The 23,008-nt window shown below is 41.0% G+C and overlaps 2 protein-coding genes across 5 annotated transcripts in view; both read right to left on the bottom strand.

Moving 5' to 3' along the window:
• The window catches only part of PNISR (PNN interacting serine and arginine rich protein), a 30,123-nt gene extending 14,946 nt beyond the window's left edge, over window positions 1-15,177 (bottom strand). For 2 of the 3 annotated variants that reach the window (XM_075708377.1, XM_075708378.1), the window contains exons 1-3: window positions 15,006-15,177; window positions 2,279-2,397; window positions 812-997 (exon numbers count right to left, since the gene is read on the bottom strand). In XM_075708377.1, the coding sequence (XP_075564492.1) occupies window positions 812-997; window positions 2,279-2,366 (274 nt within the window). In that variant the 5' untranslated portion in view covers window positions 2,367-2,397; window positions 15,006-15,177. Of the gene's footprint in view, window positions 1-811; window positions 998-2,278; window positions 2,587-15,005 lie in introns of those variants that run through there. The other variant, XM_009481029.2, reaches the window with a different exon arrangement.
• Window positions 15,178-21,508: 6,331 nt separating this feature from the next.
• USP45 (ubiquitin specific peptidase 45) overlaps window positions 21,509-23,008 on the bottom strand; it is a 57,029-nt gene continuing 55,529 nt past the window's right edge. For both annotated transcript variants that reach the window (XM_075706621.1, XM_075706622.1), the window contains one exon: window positions 21,509-22,591. In XM_075706621.1, the coding sequence (XP_075562736.1) occupies window positions 22,458-22,591 (134 nt within the window). In that variant the 3' untranslated portion in view covers window positions 21,509-22,457. The remainder of the gene's footprint in view (window positions 22,592-23,008) is intronic.

The raw sequence follows: 23,008 nt of genomic DNA, 5'->3' as shown, positions 1-23,008 counted from the left end.
ACCCAATCTCTACCCCATGCGTATTGCCAGTGTTATTTTATGAAGTTTTAAAAAGAAAATGAATTTTTGGCCAAAACTGAAGTTTTGAGGAAGTTATAAAGAACTGAAAATAATCAATACTAACAGAAGTGTTCAACGAACTTTAACTTACAATAACTGAAAAATTATGCAGATGACAATCAAGATACCCAAGTCAAAAAGGGCAAATACTAAGTGTATGAATCATGTAATAAAAACATATTTTACACACAGAAGTTTGCTCATCTCCTTTTTCAAGATTTTAAGACACCTAAAGGCAGCCTCTGCCAGTTATTTTGTGAACTCATTCTACATGTCAAGATCATGCCAGAAGCAGGTATTACACTACAGGGGAGGGCAAGAGATGCTCTTTAATTCTGAGGCATCCTGTTGCCTTCAGTGCTGCTGTTCCTAGTGCAGTGGGAAAAGCAACAAAACACATAAGGTATAAGAATAAGATCCAGGGAAATAAATATAGAACTGCAATTGACACTTTATCTTTCTACAACGTTCAGGGACAGAACAACTCTTTCGCATATGTATGTTATAAAACCAATTTATTTATTTTATATAGAGATTACCAAGTTGTGTTATCAGACCTTTGTGTCTGTACTGTTACTCATTTTGTGGAACACCTGACTGGAAAGTAGCAGCTGTGATACTCAGTTAATAAGTTGATGCTACTGGTAGTTTTGCGTCTTGAAACCTGAGGGACAGGGCATATTCACACTGAAAAATGTCTGATAAAATTTCATTACATGAAAAAAAGGAACGAATGGGAAGGAAAACAAACCTGGCTGCCACATTCTGTTGAAGTTGGGATCCCCCTGAAAATTATTATGGTTGTTTGGACCAGACTCTATTCCTGAAATATCCTGTCCGTTTGGCATCATTCCTTGTTGTTCCACCACACTCTGTTGCCCTGAGGCTTCTCGCTGAGCAATCCATGCTTGAGCTAATGCAGCCCAGTCAATCTGGCCTAAAATAAACAGAGGAAATTTAAAAGATTAGTATTCACGTGTCTGAAGTTTAACACTGTTTCTCAATTATATGTCTCATTGCTCAAGAGAAACGGGCAACGTTTACCTTCAGCAAGTACCATGAGCACCATTAAAACTTATTCACAGTGTACAGTAAAACAAACTGAAAGCAAATGTCAAAGTGTATGTACTTGCTGAAGTAGAGCTTCTCTGCATATGTTCAAAATGCCATAAGGCAGATTATTTTAGGTTCACATTAGCACTGAATGGGTGGTAGTAATACACTTTTTTTGTAAGTGAACTAATTCTGATATCATAAATAAATATATATAGCCTTAAATTCTAAACTCATGAAGATTAAGTGTAAGAAAGATACGCAGTTAGAAAGCTACATTTTGCAGTGTATACTCTTTGTATATTGATGTATACATGTATACTGATTTCTGGAACGCTATTTTATGTTATAGTTCTCTCCCCCCTTTTTTATTTTACTACCACTCCTACCAGCAAGTAAGTAAATTGCACTCTCAGATGAGGACACTAGTATGCCTTCTGCTCATTATCAAGTCAGGAAATCTCTCTAGTGAAGTTACAGAAATTGAAGTGACAGAAAGCAATGTAAAACCAATGTGCCTGATCACTCTGCCCGAGTATTAAATACACACCTCCACTCTCTTTATCCATTTCTGAATTTATCTTGATACTTTGAATTGCTGTCACCTCATTCTCAATTTAAGGCATATTATGTTCCACTGTTTAATATATATATTTTTTTTTTTTGGTGGGGGAAAAAATCCAAACAAGAGATCATGATCATCACTGCTGTAACCTAAAACAAGTATCATACTAATCTTCCAGTGAGGGCTTTTCTGTGTATACATCTGCATTAGTACTTGTGCCACACGGGCACTGAATAAAAAGCAGATTTTCTCAAATAAATGATTCAGCTTGGCTAAAGAACTGACAGGGATACAGATTCTGTAAAAGTACACAAGGTCTAAATGTTGATCTGTATGACTGGTAAAATGTTGATAATTTGTCCAGGATAGCTCAGGTTGCTTGCCTGCATTTTGCATATTAAATATTAACTACGTCAAAACATTTGGAATCAATGTATGTTTTCTATTTTTTCTAGTTGTTCAGAAAAGCATCATACATGTATTATCTTGAGAGCAGCTACAAAAAACCAACTATCAGTCATGCTCTGTAACAAAGATTCAAAAATTCAAATGACAACAGATTAAAAATAAATTAATCCACAAAGCTTTCTATATACTTACTTGGATCTTGCTGGTGCTGAAATGACTGCATCCACTGCTGTTGGTTCAAAGGCCATTGCTGCCAAGGTTGTCCACCTTGATCCCACATCTTTTAAGTCTTTATATAGTCTATATTTCAACTAAAAATAATAGTTTTATGTTTAAATAGATGCCCATGAAACATCACATAACTGAAACTTACATAACTGCAGATATAGTTAAGCCTTGCAAAGCAAGCTGAAGCAATGCTGGCTTAGTATTTTAAGCTGGAAGAAATGGTTCATCCTTTAGAGTAATATCTGAAAATATTACTGTAAGATTTCAGAAGCCTAGTATGCTTTCTCTGTATTTTCACGAAGAAATTAAATACAAAATTCTGTTCAAGGAGAGATACAACAAGTTTGTAAGACAAGAACTCATCTGACAATAAATGCAATTTAACGTAAGTCAAAATATAAAAGACATTACTTAAATGATATCCTTGCCTGCTTCTTAGGGAAAAGATGTGTATTTTTCTATACAAGTGTCATGCAAGGCTGTTAAGCGAGACAAAGGAAAGTCACCGAATGGTAAAACACTTTGTTAACAACTGCACTGGAGAACTGCACAGGTACAAGGCAGCGTCCACATGCATTTTATGCATTGTACAGGCTCATTATCATCTCTAAATAATATATGCCTTCAAATCTGAGAAAGAAAAAAAAAGTATCACTGCATAACTGCGCATTTACCACATGGTCCCTTAAAATCACGACAAACATTTTTTGGTGCCGTGTTGTATATCCTCACTGAGCAGGCAGCAGCAGCCCTAGAACCTGATGGCATGGGAGCTCCACAACCTGCTTTAAGTGACGCTCCAGGACTGGCTTTGCAAGAATCCAATGAGGCACAGAAGTCTACGAGGTAGGTATGCCTATAATGGCATACCAGTTCCTTCCGGTCATTTGTACGTCCTGCGTACACCTAGCCTGCTATACACGGAGGGCCAGAGAGTGGCCACCTACACTGCTCCAAACAGCTTTTCTGAAGACAAAGCCTGGACACAGTTTTGGGAACACTTCACTCCAGGAACTGTTCCCAATGCCAGTACAAGTAAGACTGCACCAAGCGCGACTCCCTCTGCCCTGCCCAGTTTGTTAACAACTTCTCAACCAGCTTTCCACTCTCAATGAATATATCCTCACGCCATTCAACACACAATCCTTGATTTCACGCTATAAAAGCATCACCCATGTAGGCCGTTTCAAACACCCCGAAGTTGAAAGAAACAGAGAGAAATTTACTCCCTGAGGTCACAGGAGCAGCACGCAAGACGCAGTCGACACTGGCAGCCAAGTGCAATACAGAAGAGATGAATATAGCCTGTGCGCTTCAGAGGAAACTACTCTGGCCAGCCAGGAACATAACCCCAACCATTCTTACCCAGTAGGACGCACGCAGCCCCACAGACAGAGCTGGCTTTCGGCAGACACGAGAAGAGCCATTAGAGTGGATCCTGCTTGCAAAGGGATCTCGTGCTTAGTGCTTACACACTCGGATAAATAATCACATGATTGCAAGGAAGAGAGCATCACGCTACAAAAATGCACAATAAAAAAAAGCTGGTCGTAACATTGTGGGGTGTTGCGTCATGCAAAGATGAGGGCAAGCTCATATTTTACATACTTCTGTGGAATTTCATTTTTAATCTGAAAATTGAGACCGCTTACATTCAAGCCAGTACAAAAACTCAGAAAAATTCAGTTGCAAATGCATTTTTGGGGGCTTTAACCAAGACCAGATCAACTTCGGGAACCAGGGAGAGTATCAGGCAAAACCTACTTTTCTACTTTCACAATCTTTTCTTGCAAAATTAAGTATTTGTTTTTTTTCCTTTTCCATGATATCTTTATGATATTCAAACTCTGAGTAGGTGAAGACAGTGTCCTTCTTTTGAGGTTGTTTGGGGTTGGTTTGGGTTTTTTTTTGGGGGGGGAAGGGGGTAAACATTTTGATCTGTACCTAGGAAGTCAACTTTCTTACACCAGCTGAGTGTAAAAAAAGGGCTAATGCGTGCTTAATCCAACATTTAAGCTGGCCCTGCCACTCCTAGCTCTCCAAGTACTCATATATACATATTTCATACACAAAGTATGAAAAAGTAATTTCTCATACTATTTTCACCCTAAAGTAAGAAAAAAGTAACTGTTTCTTCCTCCCCTCAATTCATCTTTCCATCCAGAATCCAAATTCTTTCAATTGTCAAAATAAACTTGTTTATACCTCAAAACAAAGTTTTTACATTTGTGGTTCAAGATAACCACTAGCCTTCAAAGCACTGCACAGCCTCATGGTGCCACTCCCTTTATTTCCAGCTGTTAAATAACACTAGCGATAATAAAAATGCATTTCAGTAATTCTGGTATCACTTTTTTACCAAAATACGTAATACCTTGGAAAGTTTGTGAAATTTCACTAAAATAAACTCAGCAAAAGATTTAGAAGATTAAATTGTTCCACCAATAGTGTAAGAGGCAGGTTTGCATATAACTGAATGCCAAAAACCCCAACTTTTCCAACAGTTAAAGAAATTGTCAACTTCTATGAAAGTGTAGCAATATTAAGAGCAACTCTACAAATTCAACTGAATTGGAACCTCCTACACACAGTTTTTACTTGATTGGGTCAGATGAGATTTATTTTTATTGGACTGACTATATCTCTGTCCTAAAATCTTGGACATTCAGGCTTTTTTTTTTTTTTTACATGCTCCAGCTAATACAATTAGCTTGTAATAAACTTTTATACCTGTTAAAATACTTATCAGTTATCTGTTTCTCATGGATTCTGCACTGAATAGGATGTTTAGTATCCTAGCCTTTTTTCCTTTATTCTCTCATTATGGACAAACTGAAGCACTGGTTTTACCTCACTGGTCTGAGGTAACAAATTCCTCCAAATCTCCTCTGTATAACCTGCCCCCGAGATAGCAACTATCTTACTATTTCACAAGGTGTTCAAAGAAATTAATTCAACTTTTTTTGTGGGGGAGATAAATTATTCTGCAGCTGTATCAACTGGCATCTGAAAAGGTGACCAAAAGACACAGAAGACAGACAGTAACTTTAGGCAGCAGCAGCATTTGTTCATCTCCTGGCTTCGCTCTCAGCAGATTACCATGCCCTAGGCTGCTGAGGCCAAGTCGGCGCTCCTAAGGGAAGCGGTGCTGAAGGACTCCACCATGTCCCCATTCAAGAGCAGTGCTGACCCAGGCCACCTAGCACTCCTCTGGGCTGCTCCCAAGCACGTTTCAGGTGTCAGCACGGACCTGGGACCCAGCGGGCAGTTGGGATGTGTCCCTTCTGGTTTGGAAGGTCAGGGACTTTCGTACAGTGCCAGCTGGCTTCAGGGCCAGAGAAAAAAAAACAGTCGGATTTTAGTTGTTAGCATACATAGCTGCTTCTCCATCACTCTGCAATATAATATGGCCTAGAGTCTTCAACTTTCCCCCAAGAGATTATTTCACCTTATTATTGCTATTTTGGGAAGAGAAATCAGGTGGGGAAGTGCAAAGCAAGAGGTCAAGACATGGAGTTGATTTCTATTTTGATGCACAACAGTATGACAAGACAGCAACAACTGTGAAAAACCTTGAAGAACTTCAACATTTGATTAATTCAGTTTATGCCATCCAGAGCAGACTGACTTACAGTCACTGCCATTTGAAACTGCTAATTTTAGTTTGTGAACTGTATTTGAAAGCTTTTAATTCTGCATTGCATTTGTACTTTCACTGTTTTCCTGAAGAAATGTTGATTTTCATAGGCTGGCAACTATGAAACATGCTGACTTTCAAGTACACAGATTTATTACCAAGTTTAGTGTAGAAACTTTCTTTGCTAATCAGAAATATTTACTACACAAATACTTAAGCAATTACATCACTTTCTTTATGCATCTGTGTATGTATGCACAAAAGCCCTTTTTCAAATATCGTGCGAAAACTGGCCAAAACTGTTCCAAATTTTCTATTTATTTCAACTCGTCTTCAGTGTTGTGTGTTTTTTTGGACAGAAACAAGAATTGGATAAGGAAGGAACAAAACTAGCATCTTGAAATGTTTATAAAACTAACCTTAAGATATACTGGCTAAAAGAGAAGATCACATGTATTCAAATTCTTTTAGTATTGAAAATTAAATGATGTATTTTAATGCACTATTCAAAGCTAGTGAGCATAAGAAGTTTGTTCTACGGCCTCCTTCTATATGTTGACCTGAAACAACAGGACACCATCATTTTGTCAGGAACAGATTTATTTCCCTGCTTTTTTGCTTCCTGCTTGGTTTCCTGCACTTTTTCCAAGTTTTCACTAACCAGCATACAGTAAACATGAAAAAGGTACTTGATGAAAAGTCTTCTCACTTACTACAGAGAGGTTACAAGGATTTAAAGGTGGTTTATTGTCTTCAGAAGTTGTTTTGCTAAGCACTGCAGCGTTTAATGGTTTCATCTGCTTTTAAGTTTCAGAGGCAAACAGAATGGCTTTAGCTCTTTGTTTTTAGTGATCATATTCTAAAAGATAACTAAATAAATCTTACATACACACATCTATTAAATTACATGCACATAGGCTATTTGAAGTTACTCTTTTTTACATAAAAGTAATGTAACTTTGTATACTGCTTGTGAAACTTTACTGAGAAGAGTGTAATAAGAACTTTTCAACAGAAGCTCAATATTGTCCCATCAGACATCACTGACATTTTCGTTTGCTAGTGGTGCTATTTCAAAGACGTCAAAAATAAAAACAGACCAAGGCAAGTCTTACCATAATGAACAAACCAGATGTGAGAGTTACCAAAATAACACTTTTGAACCTCAGTGCCATAAATTGGAAAGGGCACAAACTACTTCTAAAAGAACTCACAAAACACAGCGAAGAAAATGTAGCCTGTTCTCAGCAATTTTAAATTTACTGCAGGGGATTCACCCCCAGTACCGAGGGGGGAAAAAGACCAAAAACCCAAAACCAACAAACATCACCTGAAAGAGGCTTCACCTAACACAATGGACAGCTCTAAGCCTACTTCCCACTAGTGACACAAGGCCAAATACACAGCAGAGCATCCAAATTGCAGTGAAACAAGCTTTATTTTCCACTGAAAGCGGGGGAAGATGAGTACTGGCTAAAATCTACTAATTTCAAACATTAGCAAGACACTTACTAACAGAGGGGTACATCAACAGAGAATTCATTAAGAGACTCTGGTTCCAATGTCACCAGTGCACACAAGTTTTGAAAAGCAAACAGGTTCAAAGAATGGATCCATTTTACAGGTTCCTACTTGCAAAGGAAAATGCAGATACTACCCTCCCTTATGATGATGGGTTAAGGTTCTTTTACTTAGCTGTTCTACCCTCCAATTCAACTGGATATAGCCTTTCTGCTTTCTCTCTCTCTAGCAAACACAAATAAACAAAAGAACATTTATTGGTGCTTCAAGAGCCATTCCCTGATGTCAGATCACAGAACAGGAACCTGAATCTATTAAAAATCTGTTTACCAATGAAGAAACAGAAGCCAATTCAGGATTCTTTTTGTTTTATACAGAAACACAATCATACGGGAAAAACACCCCGTCAATTCACATTTAATTTCAGTTACATGTACTTAACAAATTATGAAAAGTTAATGTGATATCTCAAAATTTTGCTAGTTTTTAAGAGCAGACGTTCTAAAATATGTTCTGTTGTATGTTTTAAAAAAAAAAAAAAAGATTCCTACTCAAAGGCTGGACCTATTGGAACTTTATTCAAAGGCAGGATCTGCTGAAGTTTTATTATAGCAAATTACTAGTACTAAAACATGCCACCTTTGAGAGGATTGCTAGGGAAAGCTCCCCTGCTGGCGATAAAAGTTGATACAGTGGCATAGATAGGACTTACCTTGATCCCCAGTAAATAGCAACCTCTGAGAGCCAACAGCACCCAGAAAAATTTAAAGTTGGTGTCAAAGTCTCTACTATACCTTAGTATTTTACCCAACAAAAAGCTAGGTTAAGACAGAGAAAGAAGAGATATTTTAAAAGGCACCTTTCCACTCCTCTCCTCGATTGCGATGTGCATCTCGGCTACAGATTACACCTCAGTGTTACCTTTTTTCCTAAAAGAACAGGTTGTCTCCTTGAACCTGCCTATTTGTCTGCAAAATAAGGTATCTTCCAATACGGTGGCATGATGTGTCCAGACACACCACACACACTGAAAAGCATACAGTTAGAAGCTACTTACCAGTAACCAGAGTTTTGAGTGATAATTTGTATGCTCACCTTTAACTCTGGGAGACTCCTCCCAGCGCTCCCCACAAAACACAGTTACCTTGAAGCAAATTACAGACTTTCACACCGACGGGAATGCCACCCTGTCAAACAGAGTGTGGTACCCTGACGACTTCCCAACGGCACAGTGCTTGGAGAAGGCCCCCATAGTTAGTTGCCCACTGATGTCAAAGATGGGCCCATTTTTTAGACAAGGCCACCAACAGAACTTGAGCTCTAATGGACTTGCTCAGATTCCCCGGACAACTCTACCTCAGCACTTTCATAGTGTAAGCTCATAAAATCTGTTATCCAGTTCAACAGCGCTTGTGCAGAGGTCACTATGCTCAGACCTCTCAACAATGGAGAGGAGCAATCTTAGGGAGTGAGGCTCAGTCCTGTGAATGTCAAAAGACATTTGTGTCAAAAGCCCACTTCTCATCCTGGAGATGCTATCTTCCTTACATGCCTTATGACGTCAGCTGCTGCAGAACTGAAAAATACCAAGACGTTTCCCCTGGAAAAATAAGCAAGACCTGCCCCTAGATAAGATTTAACAGAGCTAATGGATAATCTGAATTGCTCTGATTCATGCAGATAGGCCAAGACAAGAAGCACAGAAACTTACGAAGTTAACTCAACTCCAGAAGAGCATCAGAAAGATAACTAACCATACCTAGTTGGCCAGATGAGTGCATCTAGCAGACTCTTTCTTGCTCCTTCTAGGAACCTCCCGTCATTGTAACAACATGCTTCTCCCCAAAATGAAAGTTACACAGCATCAGAACTATGCATAACACCTTACACATCAACAGCTTCTGCAGAAGAAGAGATGTGGAGATTCTGAATGGCTTGTCCCAGGAAATCCATGGAAGTGAAATATCTTGGCAACGAAAAACAAGTATTCTTTGGAAGATGACATTAAAAAGGGTATTTGTTAGAATCAGGATTACCTCAACTCCAAGAAATCAGGACTAGGACTCAGGCTGTCCCCAGGAGGAAAGTAGCAGGCACCTTCTGCTGTGTCACAAGCTGAAGAGATCAAGGTTAGGAATTCCTACATCAGACATCAACATGATTTGACTAGATCTCCAGGACACAATCTGGCAGTCTGGTTTATTCAACCCTGTAGACAGGCAGACTAATCACAGATGATTCTGGAGCTTACAGAACCAGAGCCAATAATCAAGTGCTTTCTGATGCAGAAGAGAGGCTGTTGCATCACTTTTCTCATAATGTTACTCATCATCCCTGAACAGCAGGTCCATACGGGACGTGAGACGGCCTGACAAGTTTTACTTGCAATCTGAGCTCTAACACACAGCTGCAGAAGTTCTTCTGGTGATGAAAGATCTTGTCTTGCTGGCCTTCCAAACAGGCATTACATTTCAGCAAAGAAGTATCCACTATCTACATAAACAAAGAGGCTAAAACTGCAGACCATCACTGCATACTTTGAGAACCCCTACACAGCTAGTCTTTGGACCCCAAGACTTAAAGACAACACACTCTTTTTGATATTCCATTCATAGGTCAGATATCTAGGTAAAAAACCCCAGATGTTCCATCTCCTCTAAGATAACCTGCCATTGCAGCCATGAGTCTTTAACTATCTTTAGGTCTACAGAGTAGCTGAAGGGAAAGACCCCAAGACGTAGAAGTCCTGGTTTGTAATAAACTGCAAGTACTGTTTTTGAAACAAATTAATATTAAAAAAAACAGTGTCATTAGCTAGGTAATCTTTTGGTAGGAGCTCAAGACAACACAAGCAGCAAAGGTACATCAGTAGTCTCTGTTTGATGCTCTTTGTGGAATCCCTGGGTGCAGGGACTCATCTACGATCACACCTTGAGAAGGATCTCAAAAGCACTACATACTCTGTGGGCAGATCTTCTTTGCACCATACAGGCTTAGGCTCTGGAGATGGACCTAAAGGAAAATGGAGAGGTCTCAGAAGCAGAGGTCCTTGAAATCAACAGCCTGATCTCTTCATCTTTTGTGCAACCACCTTGTAAAGTCTCTTCCCTTCATTCAAGGTAGTTCATACTGACTCTGTGAATTTTTAGCACAGTGACTAAAGGTTTATGGTGAATTTCCATGATGAATTTTGTGGAACCATTCAGTTGCAAATGGCATAAATCTAACCATATATTCACAACACCTGGAGCAAAGCAGTTAGTAGAAAGACAGGAATCAGACCAATGCCACCAATAGTTCAAGCTGAACAGCGTTGCTTGAGAGCTGGTTTTTCTCCCCCTTCCTCACACTATGCTATTGCTTCATCAGGGTCATGACAGCAGAAACATCACTGATGAGGCTGGAAGGACTAGCGAATAAATACCCTAGGGATACAACCCCAACATGTTTCTCCCAAGCAATTACATAGAGCAGCTCATCCATGGTATTATTGACATCCAACCGAGCTCGAGTCCAAAGTCAATAAAGGACACAGACTGTAGAGACTCCAAGAACATCTATCTCAATGTGCTCCAAACTGGAAGGAAACATCAACTGAGCACATCTTCCATGACTGTGTCGCTGGAATAAAGAATACTTCACTGTAAGAATCTGTATACAACAGGTGTGACTAAAAAGAGGGATGCAAAGGAAAAATGGCCTTGCACACCTGGAAGAGCCCCTCTACCCAGAGGAAAAATTGAATGCAGAGAGGGTACCACAGAAATCATCAGCTGGTGTTCTTATTGTGGGAGACCCAGGTAAGTCAGAACACCTCTGCAGCTGAAAAGGTCTGGGAGTACAGAAAAGAGCTGCACCCACGTAGGAATGAACTATAGGAGTTACTACAGAAGGGCTGCAGACACACACTTACTCAGAGTCAGAACAAATGCCTACCATCACTCAGACAAAAACATACCAGTTTCCATTTTATTTGGGAAAACAAGTATTTACTACTATATTATACTCAGCTGCTGATTAGAAAATGAAACATTTATGCGGTGAGTTAAGTTTGCAATAAATCAGAGAAAAAATTTAAAATAACTATCTTGACTGCTACTCTATTTCACCCATCCCACTTTTAGTTGGCCAAAGACTTCTCTATGTCACCTAGGGCATCACCCTAAATTGTTGCAGGTATTTAATGCCCAGACCCTGTGCATCTTTTCTCTTCCTGAGACCCAGAAGCTACACCAATGTGCCTGGTGAGATCTGTTTGCAAGATGTCCAGTCAAAAAATGTGTAAAATTCTTCCAGCCCATTTACAGTTGCCTATCGCTAGAATGCTGAAAGTCAACTTCAGTTACTCCACTGCATTTTTTAACATCAGAACTATTCTTTCTCAGATTGAAGAACAGAGGCTTTCCAAATGCGTAACTGAGATCCAAAATACAGAACCAGAAAAAGAACTGAAGAAAACAGCTTGTTCGGTATCTACAAAGTTTTCCAGAACCCGTTTCACACGTCAGCATGATTCACAAGATGAAGTAGGCTGAACAAAGGCCAAATTAAAAAAAAAAAAAAAAAAAAAAGTACTACAAACACTTCTTCAGTGAGTCATTCAAGCAGTGTAGCTTCCAAGGTCTGTTATTTTAAACTTAAATCCACATATCCACAAACCTTTTAAAAGAATAAAAGAAGCAGATATTGGCAATTCAGGTATCATTTACTTATTTTTTGTATTTGCATAAGGACAAACACATGCTTTGATTATGATAAAGCACCAAAACCACTGCTAAAATATTCACTATCACAGAAACACCACAGCGACTTAAATAGTTTGAGTCAAAATTCTATTGGGTTTGGGGAAAAGAAAAAAAAGTCTGATTTGGCTATTTTTTGCACATGTCGTTCCACTAGAAGACCTGATGCTAGATTTTTAATTAGCCATGTCACACAGCATTATTTTTTTTCTGAACTGTCCATTTGCAATTTCCTCCTTGATGAACGTGCTCTGTACAAAAAATTAATAGTACCAATAGCTAAATAAACAAACAACTATTCTTCACTGCTCATGAGCAGATATTACCCTCAATGATAAATACAGTCATCACTTAAGGAAGAGAGATCAGCTAGTGATGAAAGTAAGAACGTTTAATAAAACCTACCCACAGTATTATTTGTTGCCAAAGGCAGACTTCTGATTATCATGTACCTCGGTCATGAAAAGAAGGGAGACTGAACACTCCTATCTCCATAGTATCTTTGCATAATCCTGCACCTAACTGAAAATCAAACATGGTTAAGACTCCTCTCTACCACTACATGTTATATTGTGAGTTGTCCACTAAAAATTTGTGGAACTCTGCTAAATTTGCGGTCTCTTAAGCCCTGCAATACCTCTGAGCCCAAAACTGGAGAAACCACTCTTTCAGAGCAGGAGTTTGCATGTCACATGTGACAAAGACAATACAGGAAGTCTCGTAATGGCATAATAGCAGACATGACACAAGGTTTGCTGCTGCCCCAGACACATTAGAAATCATTGGCTTGACTTCTGATTTGTCACTGCATTGTCAGTAATGCTTGCAACTTGTCCCCAGACAAACCTAAGGCTCCCAGTTCCTCCTGTGTTCTACACTCAGGGGGAGCCGCAGCATCCGTCACCTCCACGAGAGGCACCATCTCTCAGCGCAGCCTGACTTTAGAATTCGAAAGGGGTTTCTTACTCCTACACATGATAGAGCTATTCAGCTGGACTGGACTGTAATTTGTAACCCTGTCTTTGTAAAATTATGTTTGAATATTGTCTGCTGGTAGGCATGCCTTATGCTTTGAAGACTACCGTTCCTCATCTTTAAAAGGTGGCTGACCCTTTGCCTTAAAACAAATCCTTTAGAGCATCCCTTGCTCCCTGTATCCCACACCTTTCAATAAAAACTGTCTGCATACAAACATTTACAGGTGTGACTGTAAGAGAAGAAATGAGCAATCAAGGTGGCTGAATGCTCTGTATAGCGATTTGTTTCAGAAGCTTGGTAAATTTCAGCTGGGGACACATATCATAGAATCAGCCAATGGTTTGGGCTGGAAGGGACCTTCAAAAACTATCTAGTCCAACCCTCCTGCCCTGGGCAGGGACATCTTTCACTAGACAAGGTTGCTCAAAGCCCCGTCCAACCTGACGCTGAACACTTCCAATGATGGGGCATCCGCAGCTTCTCTGGGAAACCTGTTCCAGTGTCTCACCACCCTCATCGTAGAAAATTTCTTCCTTATGTCCAGTCTAAAGCTACACTCTTTCACTTTAAAATCATTGCCCCTTGTCCTGTTACTACAGGGCCTGGTAACAAGTCTGTCCCCATCTTTCTTATAAGCCCCCTTCAAGTACTGAAAGGCTGCAGTAAGGTGTCCCCGGAGCCTTCTCTTCTCCAGGCTGAACAACCCCAACTCTCTCAGCCTTTCTTCAGAGGAGAGGTGTTCCAGCCCTCTGACCATCTTTGTGGCCCCATCCTTAACTGTAAAGCCTAGCACATCTCATCCAAGTTTAGTTCGACACTGAACTTTGTGCGATTCTCTAAAAAAGGACTGAGAATCTGTGTGGACATGTGCTTAATACAGAAAGGCTTGCAAACCTGTGGTCTGTTTAAGGATCGATTTAGAAACATCCGGCATCTGCCAAGCTACTGAACCAGGTTCAGGTTTATCTTACAAATGTTGCCGCATGTGATGGTATTTGTTAATTTTAGTTCTCTGGAGCCCTCCAGTGGAACGAACTCATGAGAACAGCCCCGAAATCCATGAAACAGCACAAATACCCCAGAGAGACATTTTATCTGCAGGAGCCAGGCTGTTGACACAGTCAGCTCCCAAATCCCGGCGCACGTGTTGCTCCCTAACTAGGTTACTGGCTAAATAAGCAGATGCTCTCCCCTGCGCGCCGAGGGGCGTTACTTCGCTCCCCTCGGTGTTCCTTCGGCACGTCCAGGGCCAGCTGCGCGCTCCCCCCGCGGGCCTCTCCCGCTCTACCCCGCAGGGCCGGCAGCACCCCCGGCGGCTTCACCCCCGGCAGGGGCGGCGCCGGCCGGCCCCGGGCCCCCCGCTCGGCCCTGGGGCATGCGCACTGGCGGGTAACGGGACCCGTCCCCGCCGGCGGCCACCGGGGACCCCCCGGCGGGGCGGCGGCGCATGCGCGCTGGGCGGGACGGGGTCCCCGGGGCTCCCCGGCCGCCCCTCGTCTCCCCGCGCCCCCGCCGCGCATGCGCAGCGGGCCGCCCGGCCGGCGGGGGAGGGCGAGCGGCTCGAGTCTTCCCTTCTCGTCCGGGCCGGCGGTTTCCGCTCGGGGCAGCGCGGCGCCGCCGGCTCCTCACGCCCGGCGAGGAGCTGCCGCCACGGCCCGCGGCGCCCTCCGACGCCTCCCGGTTCGCCTCGGCTCGGCTGGGGGAGGAGGAGGAGGAGGAGGAGGAGGAGGAGGAGCGAGGGGGAAGATCGGGTCAGCTCGACACCCGCCGGCCCCCGGGAGCGCTGGCGAGCGCAGCCTGCCCCGCTACTTACACTCTCCCCCGCCTCCCGCCGCAGGCGTTGCCGCTGCTATCGCTCCGCGGCCGCTTTCTCCCCTCTTTCGCTCCTCGTCTTCACGAACAAGACAATATGGCGCCTACTGGCGCTCACCCGGAAGTAAAACGCGTCACGGTGCTGACCCTTGCCTGGAACACGCGAACGCCTCTCGCCGCCATCTTTGCTAAGGGCTGGCGGGCGGGCGGGCGGTGCTTCCCTTCCCCCCTCCCTCGGCGGGAAGCGGCCAGCCGCGGGCAACGCCCCGCCGCCGCCATCTTTACTGCGGGCAGCCACACAAGTTCCTGTCGCTCTCCGCTCTCCATGGCAGCCGCGGCGGGGGAGGAAGGCGGGGCCGCGCTCCCACCGCCCGGGCAGAGAGACCCCGGCCGGAGGCGCCGCCTCGCCAGCGGCGGCCGCTGAGGGGCGCCGGGGCCCGGCCCGGTAGGGCTGCCCTGTGCGGCCGGCCAGGCTCCGCCGGGAGGGCCCTCCCTCGGCCCACAGCACTTTCTGGGCGCAGGACGCCCCAGAGGCCTCCCGCGGGCGGGTCTGCGGGGCTGGAGCGCGGCTGGGAGCGGTGGGGAGCAACCGGGATTCATTTTCCCGCCTGCAGGCGTTAGTGCGAGGAGACCCATGGGAAGCTCATCAGCGCCGTAGCCTCGGCAGGTAACTGCTGGTCAGGGAGTGGGAGCCGTGGTCCCTGCGGAGGGCGGAGTCCGCATGAGGAAGTACATAAAGCTGCTTCATGAAGTGGTTGTAGCTCTGGGCAATGGTGCTGCATTGAAATATGCGAGTAACGTAGGTGTTGCGTAGCTGCAGGGTGCTGGCCTTCTAAGTCAGTCAGGTCAGTGCATCTGGAGCATTCACGGAGCAGGACAATTCTTTTAAGTAGTTATTCAGACGATCCAAATTAACTTTTAAGTTATCGTGAGATTTACCTTGAAACTATCATTGTATTTTAATGTACGAAGATAAACCAAAATCATCCTTGGTAAATAGCTCTTCTTGTTTTGACATTGGGGTTGGTTCTGTAGGCACGGACTTAGGGGTTGCATTGCTTTTTGTGGAGCAGAGATTTTCATTAGCTAGCACATTACCTACCGCTGCAATCACTGCCTTTCCTTCCTTTAGCATAATCTGATTTAAATGCCTAAAACATCCGTCATCTCTTTGGTCGTTGGATAAAGTAACTTTAATACCCACATGGAGTAACAGAATAAATTAACTTTTATAAATCTATAGAAAGTTAAAGCTTCAAGAAACTTGTGCTTTACTTCATGTAATGATTTCATTGTAAGATTTGTTGGTGCCACTTACACTACATCTTACTGTTTACTTAAGTGTTCTAGACTTCTCCCTTTTTATGTCACAAGGAATGGCTGGACTGAGAATGCTTTCCATGGACAGAAGTGTTCCTGGAAGTTTTACATCTGTCCAGTGTCAACTGACGCACAGCTGGAACCCTGGAGTGGTACTTGTGGATGGGCAAGCTTTAAGCTGCTCCTGAAAATGGGGATGTGAGGGGGACCCACTCTTGGTCCTGGTATTATCACAGAATTACAGAACTTGGTTCTTGTAAAGGGAACAAATTATCTATGACCTATGCTGCAGATGGTAAGGCGGCGGGAAAGCAAGTGGCGTAGCTTAAGTGTTCAAGGATACGGACTCATCTCTGGGTAGCTCTTCCAAGTGCAGTAAAGTTGTGACACAAGGAGAAAGGAAAAAACACTCTCTCTTTAGTTGGGGGAAAAAAATGGAAGCTTTGTGAACCAGTTGTACAACATGCAGCTTCTATTTAAAAATACAGTTTTCCAAATGGTTGGATGTTTTATTTATGCGTTTGTCAAATAATACATAACATAGATGAAAAGACAAAATGAATAGAAGACAAATGGCAGCTTTATTCTGAGAAACTTGTTAAAGCACATAGGATAGATTGAAAAACTGATCAGACTTTTGTTTTTTAAATACCTGTGTTTAAGGCCCTGTTTACTTAGTAATATTTGAAATTAGAAATCTACAGATAAAGTGCACAATGTATCAGTACTGTAGTAAAATTCTAAAAATACTATTTGTTATTTAAATACCTGCAGAGTAGAGTTAGACAATTAGTTCAAACAGATGAAAAAAATAAATGAATGGAAACAAGATGAAACTTTTAACATGCTTGATTTATCGCTCACAAGTATTTTGGACTCAGCAATGGGTTTTTTTGATTACTTGGATTGTGTTTTGTGTAAATGCAAGCACATATGAACGTATCAGGGATTATCCCCATGCATAAATGACGGCAGAATCGGAACTCAGCTTTGTGAAATGGCTAAACAGGGAATGGCTGCCATTGACATGGTGGTTTCATTACAGAGTTCACTGTGATGATCCCCAGGTTACACAGCTCAAACCCAAAAAACTAACCTAGCAAAGCAATGAGGTAAGCGTTAAGAAGACATAAACCTACTCAAAATAAATGCTTTTCTGTTTTCTTTTAAAAGCAGTACTGCACCTTTATATTTTGTACTAGAAAAATAGTGGAAGCTGCAATAGATGTAAGAAACATTCTTGACACTTAAAAATAGTTTTTCTACTAATGTCAATGAACACCTAAGTATTTATAACTTTATATAAATGGAATGTATACCAAGTAGTCTTAAAGTAGTTACAATGCATTGCAGTTGTTTTGTTATAACAAATAAATTCACTTAGACTTTTTATATAATATTGTGCAAAGGAAGTGTTTTGACTTGCACTAACAGACTTCTGTCTGAAAATATATTTTATAATCTCAGTTTACAAAAAAAATACATTTTGAATCATTGTGAATAATCACTTTCCCTCTGTTTCTGCAGTTTATTTATATACCAACGGGAGAGGTACAAACAGCTACAACAGCTGGCAAAATTGCATCCTAAGACACACTAAATAGATACAGAAGCAAAAATAATCTATTCTAAAATAATTAGACTGAAATGGTTCTACTGAAAATTAGTGGCTTCTCTTTCATGTAGACATATAAATCCTTGTACAAATGCATAAATATGTACAGGGCACAGCAAAAGTTTCCAGCTGATGAAAACTGAGGGATATCAAATCTTTGTTTCATCAGAGCTGCTGTGAAGCTGTTTTGTGAAATATGCTACCCCTTTTTATCTAAAATTGGATTTGCTAATTTTTGCTAACATAACAGTTGTATTCAAATGCTTTCTTTGTTCCCATTTTAATACATCTTAAAGTTTCTCCTCAATAAACTATTCCTTTCCAAATCTTAGTTTGTTACTAGTATGTTCAAGTAAGATTTTTATAATGGGTTGAGAATGTAGATTCATTAATTTTATGTCCCTTCATGATTCAGTTTGTGTTAGTATAAAAAAGAAGTCCAAAGAGAAGCAAATGGTGAAGTTAAGACATTTCAGCCTTTTAATGAATTTATAAACCACTCTCACCTGCTACCACTTGAAATCCATAAGCAAGAGCACTTCATTGATACACACAGAGGGTGCAGATGGGAATAGGGGAGGAAGGTTTGGCAGACTGCATGGATTTCATTTTCTAAACAAAGACAATTACAGTGTGTACATTTTAGGCAGAGAAGTTTAGGGTTGGTTTGTTTTTCCTTCACCACTAGGTGTTTGTAGGCCTCTCTTAAGGCAACAGACTTATACAAACACGATGTCTGTACATGTATTGGTGTAGTTAGGTTAGTATAATAAATCTTCTCCCCATCACTTTTTGCCATATTTAGCATAAATGGTATATAAATCCAAACACAACAAAGTTCTTTCTGAAGAGAAAGACTCTATAATCTGGACTAACTCCTTAGCTGATAACAGCTGTCTTTGTTGATACCTCCACTCTGGGAAAACTTTTATAGGGAGTTCCAGTTGTCCGTATGCAAATCAAGTACTTCTCATAAATTAGGTTTACTTACTGAAGAGTGAGGAACTATTTGCTTTACTTTCTCATTGTTCTAAAGGCACTGTCTTGTGACTGGTCAGCAGAGAGCTGCTCAGGAGTCACAGCTTTTCCCCGATACCTGTATTGCAGTCTGTAGGTAGAGCCAGTGTGGTGGTAGGGAGAGGCAAGACTATAGTTACGGTAGCTCTTGCATTAAGGGTTTTGCTAGTTCATGGAACGCAAATGATGGGACTGGGAAACATTATGGTTAAGGATCAATGAAAGAAAAGATGCTGACACAGAGGCTTATTGGAGACCCCGAAAACATAAAGAACAGATGAGGCTGATGAAGAAAACGGCAGTGCCCCTGTGAGAAGAGAAGGGTGGGACAAAAAGAAAGCCATTTCTAAGCTATTCCATGTGAAGAAGCAGGCTACTGCACTTTCTTGGGGTCGGGGGGGACCATGAAGGTATAGTGTAGCTCTATGAAGAGTAGACGCTGTAGGCCTGAAAAGATTTTTGGTTGGGTAACAAGGTATTTTAAGGAGAATCTTAAACTTCAGAGCCCTTCAGTTAAATTCTGAAAACACATAGCTTTTCAATAGTGTGCATACAAATGGCAGTTGCAGGAAACTCTGAGTTCCTAGACTTTGCAAATAGCCTCTAGAATCATGTTTAACATTTTAGCAGATATAGGATGTACACACCTGTTTTCCTGGAACTCTCTGACCTTCTCTTGCAATTTCTGATAAGGAACTGTAACAAGTCTTCAGTATGAGTATTTGTGTACAATCACTTGCTTCCGAGCCAAATTTTACCACCAAAAAACAAACCAACCCCCACCTATGTCTTAAGGGACACACTAAGTGTGACTTGCATCTAAAATTGTGTATGACGTCTCGTGTTAGCCATGATTTCTCCATTCTAAAGTTGTAACTTCACCTGTTGCTCTCATTCTTAGAGAATGTTTCCTTCTATAATATTTTCATGCCTGTTCCTGACTCTGAACTTACTGGAGCTGCTGCTAACACTGCTCTTTATTTCAACTCAGGAAGCCTCATCCAAGAGCAACAACGATGGCTATCTCGATAAAGGTGTTGGCTTTTTTTCATGCCATTTTCTCTTCGTGTTCTGTAAAATACCTTAATAGCAAGGAAATGTTCCCTGGCTGTTAATGAGGAAATAATCCTGCCAGCGTCTTTCATGGCATCCTAGTCTGTATGTCCCCTTGGGAAGATTTCAGTGGTCCAAACAGCGTGTGAACTCCAGTTAAAGAGAAACGAAGAGCACCTCAACAGTTTCATGAAAATAGCATTAAAAATAAGAAATAACAGGTTAAGAACCTTGTTCTGCTTCTTTCCTAGTTTTGTACTCTAGGGAGGTAGTTCTAGGCTGAAAAGTAGGAGGTTAATATAGGTATTTAATTTCAGTAGTTTTACAGAAGTCGGCAAAACTAGGAAGTTCAGGCCTCATCTAGTCAGTCTGCCTGCTTTAAGGTGGATGAAATACACTCCATCTGTGGTCTCCTAGCAAGATTGTGTCACAGAAGTGAAACTTAGTTGGTATTTGCTGTGACTTGCCCAGAACTAATTTTGAGTTTTGATCAGCTCTATACAAAGAGGGGGAAGGTGCGTATAGGTGGATGAAGGGTATGGGAAGATAAGGAGGTAAAAGAGAATTAACATAGTTTAACCAACTCTATTCTAAATATGATTTTTTTTTTCTTTCGTTCTTTCTTAGTGCAGACTCAGGTTAAGATGTGTTTAGTTGGAATACAGATGGCTGAAGTTGACTGTTTGGTTTCTCTGAGTTTTACTACTTTTGGGTAGACTGAGACAATTTTAATCTGTGGAGGGAAAAAATGATTGTGTTGGCTGAAATGCATAGCCTAAGTTTGACCTAAACAGAGGAGTTTTCCTTTGGAAAATAAAATCCTGTGCGACCAGGGACTCACCCTGTTACAACAATCAGTTGTATGGCCTAACAATCCATAGTGCCTGCACAAGTATGTACAAGTAACGGGGCTATAAAATATACCTCAGCAGTTTGCGCAAATGTAACTATCGCAGGTTTTGCTATTTTTCTTATGCAAAAGAGTGAATTCAGGTGGGATGAAGCTCTGAAACAGATAGGAAAGTCGTGCAAGTAGGTATGACAACGTGGTACAGATAGTAATAGGGACAGCATGTTTTTTCACCAAAAAACATTTCCATAAATGAAAATAGTAAGCAGAAATAAACGTAGTAGTCTTTTCTCTAGCAAAGAGCAAGTTGGACAGGATGGAACTGTTACAGAAGTAATTTGTATTTAAGCAACTGCTTATTAAATAAATAAATTACCACATAGCTTCAAAGTAGTCATCTGATTTTGACCTTAAAATGCATCTATTGCTCTCTGGGATGGAAATGAAAAATTACCAAAAGAAGTAACAACTCAACCAGGGCAGTCAAACAGGATACAGAAACAAGTTCTGCCACTAGGACACCTGCTCTCCTCGACAGATGACAAAGGGAAGCCTAGACATGTATCAGAGAGCAAAATTCATCATTTACTGTCCAACTCACACACACAGTGGAAAAATAATTTATAGTTTATTACTCCTGTGAGAAAAGTATTCAGGAACAGATAAAACAAATTCATGTTTAGAACCAAAAGTAACAGAATTACCCAGTTACACTTAAACCCCATACATGTTCATACACAAGCTTATATGCTGTACACTGTCATAATTACGAAGTTGAAAATTTACTAAATACAGAAGTATTTGCAAATTCTCTTTCCTAGTAGGTAAAATGACAATATATTGATGGCTTTGTGGTATGCATATATATATACACACATCAGAGGATATACATATGCGCACCAAGTATATATTTATATTAAAACAGAAGTACATTGCTATACCAGTGCCAGCTGGAGACAGCTGAAAGGGTATTGGGTATCTGAGGATTCACTGTCAGGTTGTAGAAGCTGTATTTTCCCAATCTATTCCCAGCTCTATCAGGAAAAGTGCACTGCAGCATTACCCAGAGACAGCTGCTGTTACACTGTGCTTTCCCATTACTACATGTGGAAGCGACATGATTTCACAGGTTCTTGTTTGCAGAAATCTTAAGAGCTGACATCCAACCCAGTGATGCAAAGGATCTGGACTAGATCACAAAAAGTTGCAATACTTTATATTGTTACTGTACACCAGCAGATCCAGGCACTTAATGCTACCAGTATTTTTATTCTCAACTCTTCTAGAACTATATATAGGTGAAAGCTTATCTTTATTAAAATCAAGAACAAACTTTCCATAGACCTCAGAAGGATAGGACATCATCTTACATTCTAACAGTACTGTATTTTAATGAATCCAGGAATTTTAAATGTTTGGCAAAGTGCGTAAAGAGAACCATTCAGATATTTATAATAGCTTGACTGAACTTCAGAGTCAACATATGATAAATTCTCTGCAAGATAAAGGCACAATATTTACAGATACTCTTACCAATGCAGCTTTAAATAAGATAAACTAAATAACCACTACCATCTTTTAAACTAAACTGTTAAGAACTATAGCAATAATCTTTCATAAAAAAGTAGATATGCTTGTGCATTTAGTACTCTTGATTCTGGAACCATCTGAACGTGGGCATCACTAACATACACCCACTGTCCTCCTGATGCTCCCATGGCTTCTTTTAAACCTGAAATGCAAGAGCAAAAGAAGTTTTTTCTTGTCTTTCACGTCATCATCAAACAAATAGAGCGGATATTTCAAAAAGCAAGAGAAGCTTCTAACCCACAAGAATAACTCATAACTTAGATGCAGACTAGTATTTGTAGTTTGAAATGTACATGTCAAAAGGTACTGTAAGAGAAATTGGTGGAAGACGATGCTTACAAATGTACACTGCCATTGCTTTTTCCATATTTTTTCAAAAAGCCTAAGACATTTCAAGTGCAGCTTACTGAGTTCTAAGAGTGAGTTTTACTAGCACACAACCAGTTCTGACTGTGAAATTAAGAACACAAAAAGGTCTAATTTGTTCTAATAATCATTGCAAGGGAAGCGTAAGACTGAGAGAGACTTCCATTTCAAAATAATATAAAAAATTGTCCTT

This window comes from Pelecanus crispus, chromosome 3 (genome assembly GCF_030463565.1).
Source record: "Pelecanus crispus isolate bPelCri1 chromosome 3, bPelCri1.pri, whole genome shotgun sequence".
Taxonomy (NCBI): domain Eukaryota; kingdom Metazoa; phylum Chordata; class Aves; order Pelecaniformes; family Pelecanidae; genus Pelecanus; species Pelecanus crispus.
Note: the sequence above shows the minus strand (reverse complement) of the source record. Positions and strands in the feature narration are given on the sequence as shown.